Source organism: Ictidomys tridecemlineatus, unplaced genomic scaffold (genome assembly GCF_052094955.1).
Source record: "Ictidomys tridecemlineatus isolate mIctTri1 unplaced genomic scaffold, mIctTri1.hap1 Scaffold_61, whole genome shotgun sequence".
Lineage (NCBI taxonomy): Eukaryota > Metazoa > Chordata > Mammalia > Rodentia > Sciuridae > Ictidomys > Ictidomys tridecemlineatus.
In genome coordinates, this window is record NW_027524175.1 from 559,056 (window position 1) to 583,047 (window position 23,992).

At 46.6% G+C, this 23,992-nt stretch overlaps 1 protein-coding gene across 1 annotated transcript in view; it reads right to left on the reverse strand.

The window, feature by feature from the left end:
* LOC101973143 (leucine-rich repeats and immunoglobulin-like domains protein 1) overlaps positions 1-19,199 on the reverse strand; it is a 40,857-nt gene extending 21,658 nt beyond the window's left edge. Inside the window, 9 exon segments of the mRNA XM_078037132.1 lie at positions 479-703; positions 3,256-3,399; positions 6,417-6,560; positions 7,804-7,947; positions 10,573-10,713; positions 18,182-18,370; positions 18,977-19,047; positions 19,049-19,171; positions 19,173-19,199. Of these exon segments, the coding sequence (XP_077893258.1) occupies positions 479-703; positions 3,256-3,399; positions 6,417-6,560; positions 7,804-7,947; positions 10,573-10,713; positions 18,182-18,370; positions 18,977-19,047; positions 19,049-19,171; positions 19,173-19,199 (1,208 nt within the window).
* Positions 19,200-23,992: the final 4,793 nt, after the last annotated feature.

Here is a 23,992-nt window from a genome sequence, read left to right on the forward strand (position 1 = left end):
TGACCACCGGGTGGACGTTTCCCTTCCTTGTTCCAGATTTTGAGCTCAGATAGTCCCTCAAGCCCAGCCATTGATAGTTCTTCAATCTAGCTCTTCCTGGTGCTGCTGGAGTGTTCCTTTCACCTAGGTGACCTGTCTCTAAATAAAATACAAAATAGGGCTGGGGACATGGCTCAGTGGTTGAGTGCCCCTGAGTTCCATCACTGGTATACAAAGAAAAAAAAATGATTGCAGGGACAGTGTGGCAGTGGCTGCCCACCTGGGGACGTTCACTTCAACAGCAGGACCCAGTGTCCTGACAGGCACAATGTGCAGCTTCTGCTTGGTGACACCACACTATAGGGTTGTCATTCCCTCAGGCACCATCCCAGGGGAAGGAGACATTCAACATCAGCTATGCACACATAACACATCAGCTTGGAGTCCAATTCCCACCCAAAGCCATTGGGAGTGGAGTTCATAGAACTCTCAGAGAGGCCTTTGGGGTGCCGGCTCTGCCCTCTTCTGCTCTCTTGCCCAGGACGCTGTCATTTGGTTACCCCCACAGTGAATGCCGTACAAGATGCACAGGTTCTTGAGTCCCTTGAAGGCGCCTTCAGTGATGTGGCTGATGGAGTTGTGGCTGAGGTGAAGGATGCTCAAACTGCCTAGCTTGGCCAGGCTCTTCTCATCCAGCCACATGAGGTTGTTGAAGGACAGGATCCTGGGGAGGTGGAAGGGCTGAAGTCATTATCAGGCCTCACGGAGTTGCTTACAACAGCCCATGGGATCTCCGTGGGCAGGGAGTATCTCACAGTGAATGTGCAGCTAGGTCATCCACCTGGTCTAACAACGGGAATGGCCATGCAGGTCCTGGTGTGGTTAAACTGTGAGGACGGCACAAGGTCACGTAATACAAAACCTCCCTGCTGGTGTCTAGGCTGGTCCTGATTCAGACCTTTCTTGGCAGAGGCCGGACACCATAGGTCCCTTGTGGATCAGATGCTGCCACTCCACGTGCTGGACAGCAGAGGGCGCCATGCATCCCTGCCTGGGATAACCACTGCAGGGCCTCAGCCTCAGGCTGGAGGCTCTGGCCTGAGTGTCACCTACCCTCCCTGTGAGCAGGACAGGACACGCCCCAAATCACCCATTTAGCCTGCATGTGAGACTCCAACCCTCCTCCCAGACACCCTTGCATTTCTGACACAACCCTGGCACTGATCACTTGGCATATGGGTCACCTCTGTTTGAAAAATGGGAAGTTTGGGATGGGTCAGGAAGAAGAAAAATAGTATCAGTGAAGATTAATGGATTTTTAAAGGGGGCAGCAGGCAGCCTTCTTTCCCTGCTGGAGAAATAAGTCACGGTGTCTGTCAGTCACAGGACCTGGCAGGAGACCGAAATTATATCCTCACCTGCAATTAAGGAATTTAGCTTAGGGGAGGGGTGGGAAAGCAACCCTCAGCCTGGCTCTGAGGTGACCTGAGAACACGGCAAGCTTCTAGAACTGGTCAAGGCACGCATCAGTGACCCCCGGGCCCTCTAAAGGGCACAGCAGACAGCGGTCCACAGCCAGAAAGGGGAGCAGGGAACTCAAAGCCCCATCAAGGCTCTGAAGCACAGCTTCTCCAAGGAGGTCACACACCCTCTGCCGAGTAGCAGGATGGTGGCTCCTCACCCTAGGAAATAGACAGGTTCAGGACTGTGGGACTCAACACCTGCCCTGCTTCCCCAGGGCTCCTGGCCGAGGAAAACAGAGAACCACGCGTCCCTGGAGTCCCCTCATGCGGTCCCTGCCTGAGCAAAGAGCTTGTCATCCAATACCTCAAGAGAGATGAAGCAGCACCCTAAAGCACCAGGAGGGCGAATCTAACACCCTAAATCCAAGGGCAGTGAGCAGGAGGGAGAGGCAGGCTGCTGCATGGCACACACTCTGACCACTGACCCACAGAGACCAAAACGCCAGGTCACCAAAGGGATGCATATGAGCTCTTGATGCAAGGGACACACAACGGGAGGGACCGGGTAAGGACTCTGGCAGTGAGCGCAGCATGAAGTTCCGAGGCCCCCGCGAGTGTGCCTGGCACCTGTAACACTTGCTCACATTAAGTAACAATTTTTATGAGCCAAGCCTACGACAAGTGGGAAAGGAGAAAACCCTCCCAAACTCTCCTGAAAAATAAAGAAACCCAACCGGACTAAACTAGAGCATTTTAAAACTGAAAATTTCCACCTAGCAAGGACCTGTTCCCCCAACACAAGCAGAGATCTAGAAACGGGTGCAGACACAGAAACATGGCCACATTCTCCAACCCTCGGCTACGCAGCTCCAGCTGTGCATGCAGGACAGAGAGGGGACCCAGGTTCCCTCTCCAGGGGTCACCACTGTGGCTCTCAGCTTGGGCAACAGTGAGCTCAGGTGCTCTCAGGCCCAGCCTGGGTGTCTCGCCTAGGGATCTTCAAAAGGGATGCGGGGTGGGAGGGGGGCTGTGAGCCTCCATTCACATTCACCTTCTCCACCAGGCACGACAGGTAAAGAGAAGAGCCAGGTCCCTGGGGAAGCTGACCGAGATACAAGCGCTGAGGACACACAAATTTTTTTCACAGTCAGCGGGTCGCCATTGCTCTGTTCATGCTCCCAGTGTGGTTCAAACACACTGTTTCTCTCTCTCTCTCTCTCTCTCTCTCTCTCTCTCTCTCTCTCTCTCTCTGATACTGGGGCTTAAACTCAGGGGTGCTCTACCACTGAGCCACATTGCCAGCTTCTTCTTCTTTTTTTTTTTTTTTTGAGATAGGTCCCACTAGTTTACCGAGGCTGGCCTCAAACTTGTGATTCTCTGACTTGGCCTCCCAGGTCACTGGCATTACAGGTGTGCCACACCATGGCCCAGAGGCCTAAGGTACCATCCCTCTCCAAGAAGCTACAGTGAGAAGGGTTCTTTAGGTTGCCCTTCACAGACAGAGCCCTTGACTTCAGGAGCTTTTTCCAAACCCAAGAAATCCCTGGGGACAGAGGCTCCTCATGAGGACCGACAGGCTACACCTCTATTAATCCAAAATTAGGATGTAGAAAGGGCCTGGAGCTCAAAGCCCTGATAGTCCAGCTTTGGGCCTGGCTGGTCTGGACATCTATCCTTCTTTCTGCCAGAACAAGGCCACTGGCAGGCCTGCCTCTGAGCTGCCTTTGCCCCCGAGGCCTGCACCCCTTTCTAGTCCACTGCTCTCTGGGCTCTGGAGGATCCACCTCCACACACCAAAGCCGAGAGCACTTACAACTTACACAGCTTCCGACAGAAGTTCCACCCGCCTCGGTGGATGTGCAAGATGGAATTGTGGCTGAGGTGCAGCTGGTGCAGGGCCATGAGGCCGAAGAGGGAGCCGCTATTCACTTCCACCAGGCTATTGTGCTCGAGGTGTCTGCAATGACAGCGCCAGGGTCAAGGGGTCCGACCTTTACCCAAGAGTGTGCCTGGTCAGCACTCCAATTATACACGGTGGTCACACTGAGGATGTAAGAGCACAAGGGAAGCTTGGAGACCCCCTGGTGTGCACACACATGATGGAGAGAAGACGGGCAGACCCCAGTGGAGGGTCTGAAGGCCAAGACATACTCAGAAAGTTCGGAAGAGCAGGGGACGTTAGCCATAAGTCAGTTTTAGCTGAGTCAAAGTGAACCAGAGAGATGAGTGGGCAGAGGAGCTCTCAGCAAGGGCAAAGCCAGAAGAGGAACAGAGAGAGAAGGGGAAAAGGGAGGCAGCCCTTATCCTCATCCAACTGATAAAATCTACTGTGCCAGGAGACATGGCATTAGCTCTGGGATCCAATGACTGTATGATTTTTGTTTTTCTGGTACCAGGGATTGAACCCAGGAGTGCTTAACCACTGAGCCCCAGCCCCAGCCTTATTTATATTTTTTATTTAGAGACAGGGTCTCACTGAGTTGCTTAGGGCCTTGCTAAGTTGCTGAGGCTGGCTTTGAACTCATGATCCTCCTCCCTCAGCCTCCTGAGAAGCTGGGATTACAGGTGTGTGCCACTACTCCTGGCTCCATGACAACAAGATTTAAATCTTGATTTTGCCATTTTGATGGCTTAATGAGTCTGAACACCTGTGAAATGGAAATATCCAGAAGAATCCACCTCACGGCGCTATATGGAGAGGGAATACAGAATGTACATCGGGGTTGTGGGCAGTGTGAGAATCTGGCTCCCAACAAACTCATTAAGTATGCACAGTAGGTTCCTGACTTACAATATTCCAACTTGTGATGTCCGCACTCTATGAAGGTATGGAGACTAACACACATTCTGCAGAAACTCCACTTGGAATTCCAAATCTAGATCTTTCCTACCTGGTACAATCCTTTCTCAATGCTGGGAGTGGCAGAGAGATGGCTCCCCGTCAGCCCTGTGGTCACCAGAGATAACAGCTGACACTCTACCATGTGTTGTGCTGTAAGCTAGGATGCCCTGGGGACTAGAAATTAAGTGTATTTTCAACTTATGACATCCTCAGCTCACAGTGGGCTTCTCGGGATATGACCCCATTGAATGAAGAGTATCCGTGTGCCATTCCCTCACGTCTCAGGATCCTCACCAATGACAACTCTGCCCAGACACCTGGTTTCTCTCATGGAAGTTACCGATGCACATTTTGCTCTTTTTTTCTTTTGGTACCAGGGATTGAAGTCAGGGATGCTTAACCACTGAGCCACACCCCCACCCTTTTTTATATTTGATTTAGAGACAGGGTCTCGCTGGACAGGACCTTTGTAAGTTGCTGAGGCTGACCTCAAACTTGCAATCCTCCTGCCTCAGCCTCCTGAGCCACTGGGATAACAGGCACACACCACCATCACCCGCCCTAATTTGTATAAATTCATTCCACATAAAAACAAAATGGTAGAGCCTCACACTGTTTTCTTCTGAAAATTCTCTTCATCCTCAGACCATCATCAACTTAGAACTTCAGATTCTAAATGATAGGCTTGAGAAAGGAAGAGTGTTCTGGAATATGCACCACAGAGCTCCAGCCCAGCTGAAGTGGCAAAGGAGGAGAAGCCACTGGCATCCTGGTCATGCAAAGCAGAGATGCTTCTGCACAGTACTCTGTGGGGCCTGGACCTAAGCTTTTGGGCTTGGTTTAAGTTATAAAGACAAGTAGTGAAGGAAAGAAGTGGATAAAGATACTGGTGCAGGTGTGTCAACTTGGAAGTAACCAACCACAAACAGGAAAACCAAGAGGAACTGCTGAGACCCAACTGTCTGCTGAGAGAAGAACAGGGATGGGGAGGGAGGTGGAGGGAGGGGATGGACAATGGGTGGGCAGCAGCTGCTTTGTTTACTATCTGATTCATTCACGCAGAGGCATCACCTCTGATGAAAAATAAACAAATTTAAATGTTGAACGACAGCAGATTGCGTTCCTCTGCCTTTTTTTGAAATGTTGCCTTTGTTTCTGGCAGGCCTTGGCTCTGATATTGGACACATCTGGCCAAAGATAACGTTCTCTTGATAAAAGCTGCATATCTTGGGCTGGGGATGTGGCTCAAGCAGTAGCGCGCTCGCCTAGTGTGCGTGCGGCCCGGGTTCGATCCTCAGCACCACATACAAACAAAGATGTTGTGTTCGCCGAGAACTAAGAAAAAATAAATAAATATTAAAATTCTCTCTCTCTCTCTCTCTGTCCCCCTCTCTCTCTCACTCTCTTAAAAAAAAAAGCTGCACATCTGCACCAAGTGCCTTGATGAGCTCACAAGACAAAAATAAATCTCCTGTGATGAACTATATATTTTGGGTCCACCTGCACATCAAGGAAGACTGTCAAACCCAAAATGGGGAGGGAAGGAGCTTCCTGGGGAGTGTGGGAGTGGAGAGGATGTGGGGAAGGATCTGTTCCACAGCGAGAAAGTGGGGGGTGGGAGGAGGCCCAGGAATGGGGCTCCTTCCTGCAACACCTGACCTGATTCACAAAACCTCCTCCAAGAGATATTCCTACTCTGCTATGGAAACACCAACAGATTTGGTTGAGTCTGCAGAAACACTGAGTTGGGACCACAGCAAGGCTCAAAGGACAGGTGGCCTTCTGGGCACGGTGGAGCAGGACTGTCATCGAGGCAGCTCAGGAGGCTGAGGCAGGAGGATCATGAGTTCAAAGCCAGCCTCAGCAAAAGTGAGGTGCTCACCTACTCAGTGAGACCCTGTCTCTAAATAAAATACAAAATTTATTGGGGATGGGGCTCAGGGGTCGAGTACAATCCCTGGTACCAAAAGAAAAAAAACAAAAAAGAAAGAAAAAAGAAAGGTGGCCTGCTCTCCACCTAGTGCTTGGCTGAATGGACACACACAGGCTGCCCCACTCCCCACAGAGGCAGGTTGCAGAGGCCACGGCCTCACCCTTGGGCTGGAGGCCTGCCAGGGCCCACCCACACTTACAGCACATGCATATTGGACAACCCCCAGAAAGCGCCATCAGTCAGCTTGCTGATGTTGTTTCTCTGGAGCTTCAGCACCTCCAAGCTGTCCAGGCTCTGGAACATGAGGCCCTGGATCAACTGAATCTGATTCCGATTGAGGTCCCTGAAGAGAAGAAGCCCACAGGCTCAGAGCCTCCCTGTGCACGTTCCATACACACACACACACACACACACACACACACACACACACCCATGCCGAGTTTCCCAGCCAGTGAGCCAGCGGGTATCAAATGCAAGAACATTTGCAGTCAGGGCATCTGTCGGGATCTCCATGTATGGGGCAGAGTGAGCAAGAGCAGTGGGGGACACCCCATGAAGCACACACATTCACTTGCTGGCTCTAGTACTAGAGAGCTTTGGGGGACCGAAAGGACTCTGGGTGGCCTGGAGGGGCAGGGAAGGACACACAGAGCTAATGGGACAGCCCTGGTTTCCCCAAAGTATTTCTGCAGCATCTCGTGACCCAACCTCCTCAGCATCATGGAGACCTTCTCCGCAGACAGCCCAGGATCCACACCCTGCTGAGCCTCAACAACTGTTCTCATCAATTTAAACCAAATTTCCACTGCTGGCTTATTTTCCTGATATTTACTTTTCCAATAATAAAAAGAAGCCGAAAATCAATCAATCAATCAATCAAGAGCCAGGCGTGTTGGCACAGGGCTATAATCCCAGTGGTGCGGGAGGATTGTGAGTTCAGAGCCAGCCTCAGCAACTCAGAGAGGCACTAAGCAACTCAATGAGACTCTGTCTCTAAATAAAATACAAAATACGGCTGGGGAGGTGGCTCAGTGGTTGACTGACCCTGAGTTCAATCCCCAGTACCAAAAAGAAAAAAAAAAGCAAGAGACAATCATAAATCATCCACCTTGTAAGATTTAGGAGAAAAAGATTGCCATCTTCTGCTTACCGCCTCTAGCCATGCTAACTTCCTGCTAAATTCAAGAAATGTCAAGGATACCATCAAGCCTGAGGTACATATTTTACGGGTACCTTTAAAAACAACACTAAAATCTCTGAGATAAATAAACAGAATGCATGCAGCCTAAGCACTAGCCACATTAGCTAACCAGCAGGATTCCTCATGTCATCGAGGAGGACACCAGCATGGACCCATATTCAGTGGACCTCACCCCTGCAAGATGAGGTGGGCCACCGGCACCAGACCTAGCTCCAATCTGCTTTTACTAGGTGTTGCCATAGGGGCATTAATTACGGTTCATGCAGAACTTTACTGGGGGTGGGTGGGGGAGTAGGGGTTGCATTCGGTGCTAGGTCCTTGAGGAAGTTTGGCCCCCATAAAATTGGGCTATAACCTTAATTGAAGTGCTGGTTTCTGTACTCACAGTTGTGTCAGCCTGGGTAACTTGAATGCTTTTATAGGAAGCTGGGTGAGCCTGTTTCTGCTCAGGTGAAGAAAAAGCAGCGACCGTGACAGGCCATCAAATGCTCCCAACTCCAGGGTACCAATGTGCTTGCTGGCCAGGTTGCTGGAACGAGTCAGGAGAGAAAATATCACAGCCTTAGGAGGCCTTCCTTGTTCTGTTTCAGACACCAGACCCAGCTAGATCCGAGCTGGGAAAACACGCTAAGACACACCCAGAGGGACAGGTTTCCCGAGGAGACGTCTGTTATCATGAGGCTTCAGAGCCTGCCCTGCCACTGCAGGTGGCAAGACTGTCCAAGGTCAACCTCCACTCAGCCAACAAGCACACAGCACCTGTGGCTAGTGGCCCAAGAAGGCGGGAATGTCCATCAGACACCTTCACCCCCAGCCCTGCTGCAAACCTGCCAACCTCGGGCCACACCTGGCCCGCCACCCTAGGCCAACCGAGAAAAGCCCTACACAGAGCACAAAGTCAGCTCAGAGGCCAGGTCAGATTCCATTCCACAATTTGGGGAATCAGTCTTTAATCCTGAAGTAGGTCTCATTTTGGACTTACATAATAAGTGTGTACAAGCCAATTCCTTAAAATGATTTTAAATACCTGAAAGAAACTCTCTAGTTAAAGAGACCTAAGCCAAGTTCTTTAAAAAGAAAGCCATACCATGCCTGTAATAACAGTAGCTCGGGAGGCTGAGGCAGGAGGAATGAGAGTTCAAAGCCAGCCTCAGCAAAAGCGAGGTCCTAAGCAACTCAGTGAGACCCTGTCTCTAAATAAAACACAAAATAGGGCTGGGGATGGGGCTCAGTGGTTAAGCACCCCTGGTTCAATCCATGGTACCCCCGCCTCTGCCAAAAAAAAAAGAGAAAAGAAATACTTTTTCAGGGCCATCTCCTTTGACCATACCAAGTGGATGGACTGCAGTGTACAACACAGACATGTGCATCACACTGTGTGCAAAGCATAGCAAGCAGTGGAAAATAAAAGGAAAAAAAAATAAATGGAATAAAATAAATCAGTATTCCTATGAGAAGTTACCCCTCAACACCCTTTTTACTGCTTTTCCTAGACAAAATTTTGGTGTTTTTTTTAAAAAAAAAACAAAACAAACAAACAACAACAACAACAAAAAACAGCACCTAAGTGAAAAAAAAGAAAGCCCAGGGATTCTTCTACCCTGGGGGGAAGGAACAAGGCTCCTCTGGATTCTTTACCAGGTAGAGCCCCAGCACAGGGCACATGAGGATTCTCTAAAAATGGGGCTGGACTGTTTTTTCTTGACATTCCAGATTAGAGAACAGCCTCTGGGATGAAGATAGAGCAGCCACAAGCTGCCAAAAGAGAAAATCCCTCCTGCTTTCTTGCAGGGACAGAAAGTCAGTGCAATTCCATTTAGCGGTGGTGATTTCTTGGTTCTGAGCAAGGGAGTGTTGGGCAGCAGCTGGACACCTTGGGACAGGCTCCACTTGAGGCTTAACAAAGGCCAATTTCGGCACCTTGATGCAGCCTGAGAATGACTTGGAAAATCTAGGGGCCAAGGTTCATCTTCCCTGAAGGGATTGTTCATGACCACCTCTAAACAGGACTTGCAAATGAGCTCCAAAATGATGCCGAAACAGTGATGACAAAGGGAATGGAAACTCACTCAGATTTGGAAATGTCTCTTCAGATCCTTCCCCAGAGCGACACTTTCCTACCCACAGGCCAGGGGTGCTGCAGGTTTTATCATTTTTACTCCTGTCTATCATCCACACTGCAGGTAAGATGGGGCCTGAACACAGGTAAGAGACACATCAGCACAGTCCTGAGAACACACAGAACCAGGAGCCGCCTTCCCAGACAGATCCTGTGAGCTGTCTGATCACTGTGTGACGCTAGGAAGAAAGAGCCTGGAGAGTCTGCAAAGCACTCTCTCTGTAGTGTGGGCCTCTAAGCTCCCCTGAGCCTTCTCTCCGAGCTCTGCTGGGAAGCAGCCCAGTAAATTGGAGTAAAAGCAGGCTCTATGGTCAGGGCAGACCTCAGAGTCTTGAACTCTTCTCTCTGAGGGGTGAGCTTCCTGGACAGGCGAGTCCACCTCTCCCTGCCCAAGGTGTCCACCTTGGGTGTAACACAGACGAATACTATGGGACTGGAAATGTTCCATCAGTGGGCATCAGAGGCCAATCCCTCCTGCCTTGCACCATCCCCAGGGCTGAAAAATTGTTATGGTTTGGATGTGAGGTATCCCCCAAAAGCTCACATGTGAGATGGTGCAAGAAGGTCCAGGAGAAATGACTGGGTTGTGAGAGCCTTAACCCAACCAGTGAATGAATTACTGATGGGATTAACTGGGTGGTGGCTGGAGGCTAGTGGATGTGGCTGGAGGAGGGGGCAGGGGGGCATGGCTTTGGGGTCTCTATTTGTCTCTGGAGAGTGGAGTCTCTCTCTGCTTCCTGATCACCATGTGAGCTGCTTCCCTTCACCACATTCTTCCTCCATGATGTCCTGCCTCCCCTCGAGCCCTGAGGAATGGAGACTGCTATCTATGGATGGAGACGTCTGAAACTGTCAGCCCCCAAATAAACTTTTCCTCCTCTACAATTTTCTGGTTGGGTTTTTTTTTAGTCACACGGTAGTGAAAAACCTGACCAAAGCAGAAGAGAAATATGCAGACTGTGTACAGACCTGGGAAATGGAGGCCTCCAGCTGACCTAGAAGCAGAGGGACAGCCCCAGCCACAGAAGTACTTACAGCTCTCTTATGTACAGTCCAGGGGGAAAGCAGCCGCTCCGGAATTCCGTGATATTATTCAAACTCAGATCCAACACTTCCAAGGAAAGGTAGGCCTTCAGCTGGCTCCCCTTCACGCTGTGGAGGATCCTGTTGTGTTGCCTGAAACACACAAGTGGAGGTGACTCGGGCATTTCTTTTTTCAGAGTAACTACAAGAGCCAGGCATACTGGCGGAGGCCTGTAATCCCAGTGGCTCAGGAGGCTGAGGCAGGAGGAGCTTGAGTGCAAAGCCAGCATCAGCAACTTATTGAGGCCCTAAACAACTCAGTGAGACCCTGTGTCTAAATCAAATATAAAAAAGTATAAGAATTCTCTTTCCTATTTTACTAGTTGTTTGCTCTTTCATAACATGATCCTCTAGTGACACTCAAAATGAGTTTTCCTGTTGTTCTTCCCATCCATGATCAGCTGCTGGCTTCAGAGAGTATGCTGGATTTTCTCATATGGGACAAGCTGTTTTCAAAAGTATGGGGCAAGAACACAGGGTTGATCTCTAAGTACACAATCATGGCATGACCTGCATCTACCTATATACCCACCATAAAGGATGTACCAGTACAATTGGGCAGCTCCAAACCAATAACCTTCTGCAATCTTCAAGACCCAGTCCACTGCCATGAGATAAAAGGCTTGTAGGCATGAGTCCAGGTTTAGTCATATGGCTGTGTGCAGTATTGGGGATTAAACCCATGGTCTCATTGATGCTAGGAAAGTGCTCCACCACTGAGCCACATCCTCAGCCCTCTCTGGTCAGTTTAATCCAACTTCACAAATCACTACGCACTTTCACAAATCACTACTGACACCTCCCATGTGCCAGGCATGGAGACATTCAGGAGATTAAACACACACACAACACACACACACACACACACACACACACAGATAAAATCATGGTAATCCTCATACTTTGCTGGTGGGACTGCATTTGACCCAGTTACCCCACTCCTCAGCATAATACCCAAAGGACTTAAAATCAGCATACTACAATGACACAGTCACATCTATGTTTATAGCAGCTCAATTCACAAAATCCCAGCTATGGGACGAACCTAGATGCCCTTCAAAAGATGAATGGATAAAGATAATGTGTTATATATACACAATGGAATATTACTCAGCCTTAAAGAAGAATGGAATGATGGCATTTGCTAGTAAATGCGGGGAAATAGAGACTATCATCCTAAGTGAATGCAACACACCAATTCCAAAAAAAACAAAGGCTGAATGTTCTTTCTGATATGCAGGTACTAATTCAAAATGGCAGGTGAGTAGGGAAGAATAGAGGTACTTTGGATTAGGCAGAGGGGAGCAAAGGGAAGGGAGGGTGTTTGGGGGATAGGAAGGATAGTACAAGAATGGGACATTATTCCCTGTGTACATACATAATTACATGACTGATGTGATTCCACATCATGTACAACCAGAAGAAGATATACTCCATTTATGTTGGATGTTTCAAAATGCATTGTACTGTCATGTATAACTAATTAGAACAAATTTTAAAAAATAAAATCCTGGCACTCTGCAAAGGGAGAGAGAAGCTCACTGCTGGGTCTCACTGGAATCAAATCCCCTGCAGCTCTAATGGTGTTGTTCCTCAGTTTTCTCATCTAAATGATGCAGCCGAAACCTGTCATTTCTGGAATATGGGCAACCCAACTCAAAACCATGCTAAAGGGATAGCAGACACTAAGGAAAGTGCTCCGAGGATGTCCTGCCCACCTAGGAAGGCACTGTCCACTATGATTTATTTTCATCTTTAACCCTCAAGGCCTCTGACAAACCCCAAATCTAACCAAGGGACCAGCAGCCATTAATCAGGACAAAGGTAACTAATGCTAAGCGGGGCAGGGCCATGGGCCTGTTGTGAACATGGCTCTGCCTCACAGATTCAAACTGGGTCAGGAGATGCATGAGAATCTCCTTGGTTGCCAGGCGCAGTGCTGCCTCTCATCCCAGTGGCTCTGAAGGCTGAGGCAGGAGGATTGCAGGGTCAAAGCCAGCCTCAGCAACTTAGTGAGGCCCTGAGGAACTCAGTGAGACTCTGTCTCTAATTAAATACAACATAGGGCTGGGGATGGGGCTCAGTGGTCGAGTGCCCCTGAGTTCAATCTATGGTACCCACCCTCCTCTCCCCACCTTAAAAAAGAATCTGCAAGGTAGCAGTGCTGTCCTGAGGGTTCTAGGCACACAATTCTGCCAGGTTGAGAAAAGAGGGGCACCTGTCCAGCCAATCAGAGCCAGGAAGCCAGCCGTCACTTACCAAGTGGCATCTCCTTTAAATCAACCCTTGAACATTGGTTCCAACAAGGCAGGAACGAGGACCTCTTTCCCAGAAGTTTGGGGGCTCCCTCGGCTCCTTTTGTTGGTGGTGGTGGTGGTTTTTTCTTTTCACAAGTCTCCCAGGCCCTAAATTCAAAACTAGATTTACAAGGGCCCAACTCTGCTGACAGGGGGGGCCTCCTTCTAATGAAAAGACCCTTCCCTCAACCTCCCCTCAAAGTAATTGCATTCCTTTGTACAAGGAACTTGAGGCTCCATGGATTGGTATTTTTTTGGGGGGGTGGGGTGGGGACCTGCATAACTATATATAGAATTCCTAGAACTGACAGCAACAGAGAACAAATGTCCTGATCAAAACGTGGGCAAAGGGGACCTGGGGCTGGGGCTCTTGCCTAGTATGTGTGAGGCACTGGGTTCGCCTCAGCACCATATAAAAAAAAGCTTTTTTGAAAACGTAATTTTTTTGGACTGTTTCCTTTGGTCCTTAAGTAGTCTAAGTCCTGTTCAACTTTTTGTCAAGAAGTTCCAAACCACTAACTGTGGCTCCAATTTCACTGCTTTTTAGCTGTACCCCCAAACAAAGCTCCAAATTATAAGGACATGTTCTAAAGGGGGGAAAAACAGAAAAAGTCAAAAGTGAGTTTCAACTTAGGAAAATTTACATGATAACGAATGAGTGAACACTCCTGGGGCTGAGGTAGGAGGATCAGAAGTTCAGAGCCAGCCTCAGCAATTTATTAAGGCCCTTAGGGAGACCCTGTCTCCAAATATAAAGGGGCTGGGGATGTGGCTGGTGGAAGAGCAATGCTGGGTTCAATCCCCAGTATCCAAAAAAAAGAAAAAAGAAAAAAGAGAAAAGCTCAAGAATTTCCACTGAACGCAGTAACAAATTTCATGTGGAGGAAATGTAGATATTTAAGGCATAGAAAATAAAAGCTTCTAAATCCTGTATGGTAAGTAAATCTTGTAGAAGTCTAATTACTACAGGAAACAAATTTTTCAAAATTGGCACTGGACGAAGAAGCAACCCAGACACATCTAGGGAGACTGGAAAATTCTGTCTGAACTGGATCAATAAAAGGAGGAGAATGGGAATCAAAATTGCAGAAGGAAACCACTGAGCTCTACATACTAGGCTGCTGAGTTTCCACCCTGAAAGGTACAATTGAGAGGTCTCCTCTGAAAGCTGCCATGCCCCTTGCTTGGAATTAGTCAACGTTTACTTTGAGCCTAAAGGGAAAAGGAAGCAAGGTTGAGCACCCTTTATCCAAAATGCTTCGGGCCAAAAGTGTTTCAGATTACAGATTTTTTCGAATTTAAAATGTATGCATGGTGATGAGACCCAAGTTTATACATGAATCCACCTATGATTCACATGACCTGGAGGTAATTTTATATACCATTTTAAAATACATCTGTGTGAAAGAAAACAAAGTTTCACAGTATGGAATTTTCCACTCATGGCGTCATGCCAGGACTCAAAAATTTCAGATTCTGGACTATTTTGGATTTCAGATTAAGAATGTTCAACCTGTGCTTTCTTTGTGGGATATTTGCTCTTCCTCAACAACACCTAAAGGTCTATGCAAGGGTCCCTCACACCACACACGTACCACACACCCTCTTGCTCTTTGCTGCCTGAGGTTTCAATCTAAAGATTCCACTCAGAGGCATCAAACATGCGAACATCATTTTATTTGATTTGATTTTGTGCTAGAGATTTAACCCAGGGGTGCTTGACTACTGAGTCCTTTTTATATTTTATTTAGAGACAGGATTTCACTGAGTTGCTTAGGACTTTGATAAGATGCTGAGGCTGGCTTTGAACTCACAGCCCTACTGTCTCAGCCTCCAAGCCACTGGGATGCAGAACATTTTTAAAGGTGGGTGCAGTGGCCTGTAATCTCAGCAACTTGAGAGCCTGAGGAGATTGACAAATATAAGGCCAGTTTGGGCAATTTAGTGAAAGCCTATCTTAAAATTAAAAAAAAAGAAAAAGAAAAGATTGAAGATGTAGCTCAGTGGTAAAGTAATCCTATTATTGATCTCCATTATTGCCCCCAAAAGAGTACTTTTTAATTAAGTATACTAAATACTGACCATCCTGTGATGTTATTCCCTCTTTGTTTCAATCAGGACAGAGTCATAAACCCTAACTGCACTGCACTGCAAACACTGCCATCACACAACCCAAGTTTCCGGGCACTGCAGGTAGAGATGAAAGTCAAACAGCCCTTAACATATAGGAAATTAAGGGACCAGCCCAAGATCCCACTGGCAATCAGCAGCAGAGAAACCCCAAGGTCTTCTGAAACTCAGCCACATGCTATTTTTCCATTTTACCACGTTCCTGCCCTCATAGCTTTAGAAAATTAAGTTTTTTTCCTTTTAGGTCAACAGCTTTCAGCCCTCCCCCCAGTTAAGAAACTTACAAGATTTCACGCTCACTAGGTGCAGTGACACACACCTATAATCCTAGTAGCTCAGGAGGCTGAGGCAAAAGGATCAAGAGTTCAAAGCCAGCCTCAGCAACCAAGTGAGGCCCTAAGCAACTCAGTGGTTATGTGCCCTTGAGTTTAATCCTTAGTATCAAAAAAACAACAAAAACAATAAAAAAGATTTCATATTCAACCAAGTACTACCGGAGACCCATGACTCAATAAGATATCAAGTTGGCTAGTCTTTAGGACAGTGCAGAACAGAGTATGACTTAGTCATTTCTAAGTGCTGTTTCCAATGGAGATGTGAAGAAATCAAACGTCTCCACATCAGAGTGCCTAATTTTTCTCCTAGGCAAAGCACAGCCCTTCAATGGAGCCAAACTACTCATGTCCTATACACAGGCACTCAATCTGAGAAGCCAGTCAGAGGCATTTTGCATGAGGAAGCCCTTGATGGCTACAGAACACTTATTTGGGTTAGCTTTCTGTGTCTCCTCTCCTCCAAACAAGGAGGAGCACCCGCCCCATGGGGCAGCAAGCCTCTGCATCCATCACTCAGTTCCATCAACAATCCACTTCCTGGAAGCAGCATGCTCTTCTGGCTGTGTATACGGTTTTGCAAGCACTGGGAGCTGGTGTGCCAGACACTCACACCAGTCCAGGTGTTATTTACCAGAGACCTCTGCTGACTCAAAAAAATAGTGCTACGGAAACTAGCCACAGATCACCACTGCTGAGAGGAGAGGAAGGCCCACCTTCTACACTTGCTGGAGAAAAGAAAAAAAAATAGATTCTGAGCTCAAGTTGTCCTAAACTTTGAGGGCTTTTGCACCTTCCAGGATTTTCTCTGCCATGTCTGGGGATTAAAATAGTCCTGAGAGCTGGGGGTGCAGCTCCGTGGATGAGCCTGTGCTTATTCACATGTGAGAGGCTGTGGGTTCCAGCCCCAGCCCCACAAAACAAACACATAAATCACTCCCTATTAAAAAAAAACCCTCAAAATCAGATGTTCAAGGTCTGTTGAGCTTGATTATGTGATATGAAGGCAAGGAGAGAAAAAGACAGAAGTGAATACCTAAGGACCATCTAGACAAGCTGTGTACTTAGAGAAAGAAAGGGGGAGGGGAAGGAAGGAAGGAAGGAAGGAAGGAAAGGAAGGAAGGAAGGAAGGAAGGAAGGAAGGAATGCAAGAAGAAAATATATCTCAGTTTAAGTTCTAATTTGCATAAACAGGATGGGAAGTGGAAAAAATTCCTTTTTTTCTCTTTAGCTTCTCCAAAAGAATTGAAATCAGCATACTTCTGAACTCAGGTCCTCTTCCCTCAATAAAGAACAAGAATGGAGGTTTGTTCTGCCTCCAGGACCTCCCTGCCTCCCCACTCACAATTCCAATAAGCCATAATTCAGTTTTCAGAACCTTTAAGCCAACAACATTCTGTGACTAAATATGGTGCTTAAATTTCCGCCACAGGTAAGAGTCTAAGGTAGAATGTATTTAAAGATCTCCTGAAGCCATGCTCCCCAAAATAATTTCAAAGAAATCAAACATCTGAGTTCTAAGAAGTTCAGCTTCTTCTAAGGTTCTGGGAAGCTGGAATAAGGCTTGGCAGTGCCTGGTGCTATTTATGAATGTGCCAGTTGAACCATGCCAATCTCGCCTTCGTAAAGGGACTGGGAGACTCAGTTGTGGCTCCGCTACTATAAGTGACTGCACTGAATTAATTTTCTTCAGGCCCTATGAAGGAAACTATGTTTCCCTCAACCAGCTCTATTCTTTCTATTCACAGTACATTCACATTCACTATTAAAAAGTCTGACTTCCTTTATGCTAGGTTTAGAAGCAACTCCCAAATTAGATGCACTGTTTGGGGGGGAGGAAAGTCCCATAAAGCCCCAGGGCTCCTGCTATCTCAAACCCACAGCCTGAAATTGTTTGAACTCGCTGCAGTAAAATCTGGTTCATGGGCTTATAAACTAGCTCAAAGCATTTTCCAGACATGATGGACTTAGAGGGTGTAAATGCCATGAAAATACAAGAAATGTTATTGTATCAGATAAACTCCTGCCTTGCAGAATCACTGCCATGAATATAAACTGTATAAATATTCTCACAGAATCTTCAGAGTAAGACTAATCGTTTGAGACATCTAAAAATTAGAGGGAAAACACATCTAGGTGACTCCTTTTTAATCAGAAATAAAACTGCACAGATATTTTTCAAAGGATACTGTATGCTGTGTCACCCCATGTTAACTAAAAATAACACACTGCTCAAATCTTGAGATCTAATCAGTTAACACCATAATGAATGTAATCAAGTCTCCTGAAGCTCGAAATACCCAGTTTGGTATTTATTGATCATCAAATGTGTGAGTATAAAAGTGGGTGGGCCCCACTCCCACCCCACTGGATCATGAAGCACAACTGGGGCCCCAAGGAGCACTCAGGAAGGATCTGGAACACAGTTCCCTAACATGCCAATCAAGCAGAAAAGGTCAAATTCTGGGTACTCCCAGATTTCTAAGAACTCTTAAAAAGCTCCCTTTCCCCTGAGTACCTTCTGGAAGGGATCCCTTGACACCCCACCACCACCACCACAACCATGTCAAGTCACTATGGTCCTTCAGATCAGGAGGCTGCTACACACATACACTCATTAATAAATAATGCACGTAGAAAACTGGAGTCCCCTTCATTCATCCCCACTACAATACTAAGGAGTACCAACACCAAAGAGGTGGGAGAGGAAAAAACATATCCACAGACCTCCCCACAGAATTCTGCACTCTGCTCCAGACTTCTCCTGCCCTCCATCCTCAGCCATAACACAAAAATGCTCACCTCCACTTTTCACTCACTAACCCCACAACTGCCTCACCTCCAAGCCCCCTACAACTTCTCACTTCCACACCCAGAGGACCCACACTCATGGGCCTGCAGATCCCTGTGAGGTACACATGCTCACCCTCAGGATCCACAATCTGCTCATGTCCATGGGCCCATGAGGCGCACATGCTCACCTTCACAAACCTAAGAGACTCACACCACCTATTGCTCACTTTCAGACCTCCAAGACCCATGCTTTCTCACTCACCTCCAAATATTCACTGTCCACGACCGCTTTCCACCAAACCCCACCAGTCCGACTCGCTAACCTCCAAACCTCCAAGACCCATGCTGGCTCGCCTCCAAACCCACAAGAGGTACATGCTCACTTTCAAACCTTCACGACCCTGATCTCCCCCCCCCCACCCTGCAAACCCCAAAGTGAGTCACTCACTTCCAGACTCTCAAAAGATACCCACACCCCCCTTCAGAAATTCACGACCCATAATCGTCCTCCTCCAAACCCCATGGCAGGCCCACTCACCTCCAGATCCCCACGACCCACACTTGCTTAAGTCCAAACCTTCGCAATGCATGCTCGCTCACCTCCAGACCCTGACACGCACTCTCTCTCTCTCTGCCCCCCATGCACCACCTCGTCTCTGCCACCCCAAGCAAAGTCCTGCAGCCCACACAACTCCAAACACAACCAATCTGCACCTCTTCCCAGGTAAGAACCCTGGTGGCCCAGTGCCATGCCCTAGTGACAGCGCCACGGGACTCAGGGAGAGCGGAAAGGGCAGCACTCACAGGCTCTGTGTCCTGGCGGGTAGGTCCCCAGAGGGCGTCGCCAGTCCGCGCCCGCTGCAGTCCAGCGAGTCCTCCAACGCAAGTGCAGGCAGTCGCACAGGGCGCCCGCGGGCCGGCTTCAGCCGATGCCGGCTTCAGCTGAAGCAGGAGCAGCAGCCACAGGAGGAGCAGGCAAGGTGAGCGTCGTGGGGCCCCCGAGCGCTCCCCGGACGGGCCGCGCCATCTTGTCTGGAGTGCGCCTAGAACTCCGGGCACAGGTACCGCTAGGTCCCGGGTGGCCACAGGCGCCGGCAGGCAACTTCCTCTGGGATGGGACACAAAAGTTGTAGACCCGGTGCTGGACGGCTTCTTGGGGCTCGCAGGCCCCGCGCGCCTCGCTGCAGCAGAGCCATGGGCAGGGCGCGCCGGCAGGGTGGAACTCGCCCCGCTCCTCCGCACCGGGAAAGCCCTCTGCCCTCGCGGACGAACAATCAGCCGCTGGCTGCAAGCGTCCAGGCTGTCCAGCACGGGCTGGTCCCCTAGATGCCGCCCCCGGCCTCCCACCCCGCAGACACCCCCTCGCCCCTGCACCCGCGGCCACGCGCAGGCCCCTGTTGGATGTTTGGCAACAGTCCCTGCCCGGGCGCCCCGCCCCCACCCTCTTTTCCCACCCTAGGTGTGAAGGGCGGGAGAGTGGGAGGAGAAAGGGAGGAATGTCCCTCGCCTCTGCTGCTTATCCAACCCCCCCCCCCCCGTTTTTTTAAAGTGGCGACGGGGTTGCCCTGAGTGGCCGAACACTCCTGGGCTCCAGTAACCCTCCTGCCTCAGCCTCCAGAGAAGCTAAACTACCAGGCTTGCACGCCTAGCACCTTGAAAAAAAAGAAGAGGAAAAAAGGAGCATGTCTTTCCTTAGAAGAATGTTAGTATACTTCATAAAGAATTAAAAATGGATCCAGCAGTCTCACATGTTGAGTGTCCTTATTATCACAGTTGCTGTTCTTTCTGTGATTGTTCTTTCTGTGAATGAAAGAAAATATACAACCCTTGATGTTCCGTATTTGGATTATTTTCTTAACATAGTAGTCTCAAGTACTACCTGTTTTATGCAAATGACATAATTTTATTTTTCTTTATGGCTGAGTGAAACTCCATTGTGTATGTGTACATTTTCTTTATCCATTCTTCCACTGATGGACATCTAGGCTGGTTCCATAATTTGGTTATAAACATAGTTATGCATGTATCACTACAATAAAATGACTTTAATTCTTTAGGATATATAGTGAATCATATGGTGGTTACATACCTAGTCTTTTGAGGAACCTCCATATTGATATACCCAGTGGTTCTACTAATATATAATCTCACCAACAGTGTAAAAGTATTTTTCTACACATCCTCTCTGGCATTTAATATTGTTTGTATTCTTGAGGACTGCCATTATGACTGGTATGAGATAAAATTTCAATGTAGTTTTGATTTGCATTTCTCTAATTTCTAATGACGTTGAACATTTTTAAAAATATATTTGTTGGGCATTTGTATTTCTTCTTTTGATAAATACTGTTTCATTTGCCCTTTTATTAATTGGTTTATTGGGGGGTTGAGGTGAGGTTACAAAGTTTATTGAGTTCTTTATATGTCAGAAGTGTAGCTAGCAAAAATTTTCTCCTTCTCTATAGATTCTCTATTCACATTCTTAATGGTTTCCTTGCTGTACAGAAGCTTTTTAACTTGATGCCGTCCCATTTATTAAATTTTCACATTTTTTGAGGAGCCTATGGTGTCCTATAGAGAAAATCATTGCCAGTGCCTCTATGCTGGAGTGTTGACCCCATGTTTTCTTCTAGTAGTTGCATAGTTTCTCATGGAATTCCTAGGCCTTCAATCTATTTTGAATTTATTTTTGTGCAGGGTGAGAGGGAAGGGTCTAGTTTTATTTTTCTTCAAATAGTTAACTGGTTTTTCCCATCAACATTTATTAAAAGGCTGTCTTTTCTCCAATGAATATTTTTGGGATCTTTGTCAAGAATCAGATGACTGTAGATATGTAGGTTTGTCTCCATGTCTTCTATTCTCTACCATTGGTCTATGTGTCTGTTTTTAAGCCAGTACCATGCAGTTTTTTTGTTACTATAGCTCTGTAGTATAATATGAAGTCAGGTATTATGATACCTCTAGCATTGTTTTTTTGACTAAGTATTGCTTTGGCTATTCTGGGTTCTTTATTCTTCCGAATGAACTTTAGGACTGTGTTTTTTTTTTTTTTTCTAATTCTGTGAAGAATGTCATTGGTATTTTGACGGGGATTGCATTGAATCTGTGTATTGCTTTTGGTAGTATGTTCATTATAACTATATTAATTCTGCCTATCCATGAACATGAGAGGTCTTCTGTCTTCTGAGGTCTTCAGTTTCTTCTAGTTTTCTTTGTAGAGGTCTTTTACCTCCCCAGTTAGTTTTATTCCTGGGTATTTTATTTTATTTGAGGCTATTGTTAATGGGATTGTTTTCCTGATTTCTTTCTCAGCAGATTCATTGTTAGCATATAGGAAAAATCTTAATTTTTGTATGTTGTTTTGTAAACTGCTACTTTGCCATATTTGTATATTAGCTCTAGCAGTCTTTTGGTACAGCTTTTTGCATTTTCTAGGTATAGGACCATATCATCTGCAAATAGTGATAATTTGAATTGTTTTTAGATTTTTCTCCATTTTATTTCTTTATTGCCAACTCGTTGTTCTTAAGAGCCAGCCAGTATAATAGGGCAAAAGGAGATAAAGAGAAATTCCTGATGACACCATTTTAACCATGAAGTGTGGTCTTGCCCAGAAGAGTCATCTGCAGCATTTCAGAGTTTTGTTACAGTCTCAATGTTGGTTTTAGCTGTCAAAGCCACTCATACTTTGGTTCTGGTACTTAACACTAAAAGTATTGGACTAATATAAATATTATTCAGTGTTGATAAAGGTGCTGGGCAATAGGAATTCTCGTAGGACTGTTTATTGCTGTAAGATTTTTTGAAAAATAAAATATTCCTGATCTTTAGAAAAGCCCATTAAAATTTTGCAACTCAAATTTAAGAAAGCACACACATATAAAAATAAAAATAGTTCAAGGACTAAAGGTCCTTTCTACTTCTCAGTAAATTATTTGATGATTCCCCTTTTGAACTCCATTTTCTGACTTCTATGGCCACCCAATTAACTGGATCTTCTCCTCCCAACCACTTCAAATATGTGTTTTGGATTTCATTCACAGAATCTTTTCTTTTCTTAAATTTTAGTGCCTCAGGATGGTACCCTCAGATCTCCAATCTACTCACCCCACATTCTTCTGTTGATGCCTTAATTATTCATATACACTTGATGGTTTTTCAGTTCTCATCTTTCACTTGAAATCCAGATGAGTTTTTCCTCCATCTTGAAGTCCTCAAATTCAACTTGTGCCAAAGGGCATGTGATTTCATTACTTCCTAGACTGCTACTCATCCTGCCTTCTCTCACTATGGAGACCAACTGTCCAAACTAAACACTTTGTCAACATCCAATCTCGTTTCTACAATTCACTGTTCCTCACCCTATCAATTGGCAACTCTTGTTAATTTACCTTCTAAATCTTTCTCAAAACAGCTTCTCATCTTTATTTCTCAGTTGCTCTTTCATTAAGAATTCCAGTCTATAGTTAGACTTTATGGAGGATCACTGTAGAGGGTGCCTGGGGTCTGCAAAATTATGGACCCAGAACTCTGGCCCACCATGAGAAGTGCACAAATATGAGAAAACTGAATGGCGGACTTAATATAGGTTATTGAAGGGAGTGGCTTATCATAAGGTTGCATATTAGCAAAAGGATCACCAGCAGCTGAGTACTAAAGCCTGGAACATTGGGTTTTCATGAGGTTTTGAGAATGGAGTGCTGAAATACAGGCTATAGACCTGGTGGCATCACCTCAGCCCAGGGCAGGCTATATCTCACAGAGGATGGTCAGTTCCAGGGATCAGGAACTGCCATTGATCTGGATTCTGAAAACCTAAACAGCCTCAACATTTGGAAACATGCTCACCTGTGTATCAGGCTGTTCTCCACAGTCAAGAGATTATCTAGCAACTTTATCTAGGATAGGCCCATTTGGTGTCATTACCCAACCCAACAGGAACTTCTAGACCTTTTAGTAAATTTATGTGTACAACAAAAATAAAGAGTTCCACTACTGTAAGCCAAGTGCAGTGGTGCATACCTATAATCTCATAGACTTGAGAGGCTGAAGCAGAAAGATCACAAATTTGAGGCTAATCTCAGCAATTTAGCAAGGCCCTCTGCAATTTAGTGAGACCCTTCCTCAAAAAGGGGGGGGGTGCTGCAGTGGAGGGGTAGCAGCCCTAGGTTCAATTAAAGCAGCCGTAGGTTCAATTCCCAGTACCAAACAACAAAAAAGAATTCTACCACATTTAGATTAACAATTTACAAATACAAATGTACAAAAAAGAACCACTTGGGCCCAGTGCAGTGTAGCACAACTATAATGCCAGCTGCTCAGAAGGTCAAGGCAGGAGGATCATAAGTTCAAAGCCAGTTTTATCAGGCCCTAAACAACTTAGCCAGACCCTATCTCAAAACAAAAAAGTGATGTGTGGAATGGCTCAGTAGTTTGGCGCCATGGGTTTAATCCCTGGCATCAAAAAATAAAATCCCCAAAACCTGGAAAGCTTACTAAGAATGATACCCCAAAGTACAATTCCTCAAGATGTTCTGATGGGCTTGGCCTGAGAAACACTATATGAATCATCACAACAGCAACTCTTCTGATCAGTTAATTGGCTCCCCTGCTTGAAAATATTCAAAGATTCATCCCTGCCTACAAGATACACTACAACTTCTTCACATGGGAAACCATGCTTTCAAACTGCAGACAACTCCTCAAATTCTATTTCTCAATTCCTCAAAGAAGCCATCTATCTTAAGGAAATGTCTCTGGAGAATAGATCTTTCCATCTACCACTGACTTAGATCAATCCCATAATACTTAATACTCTTT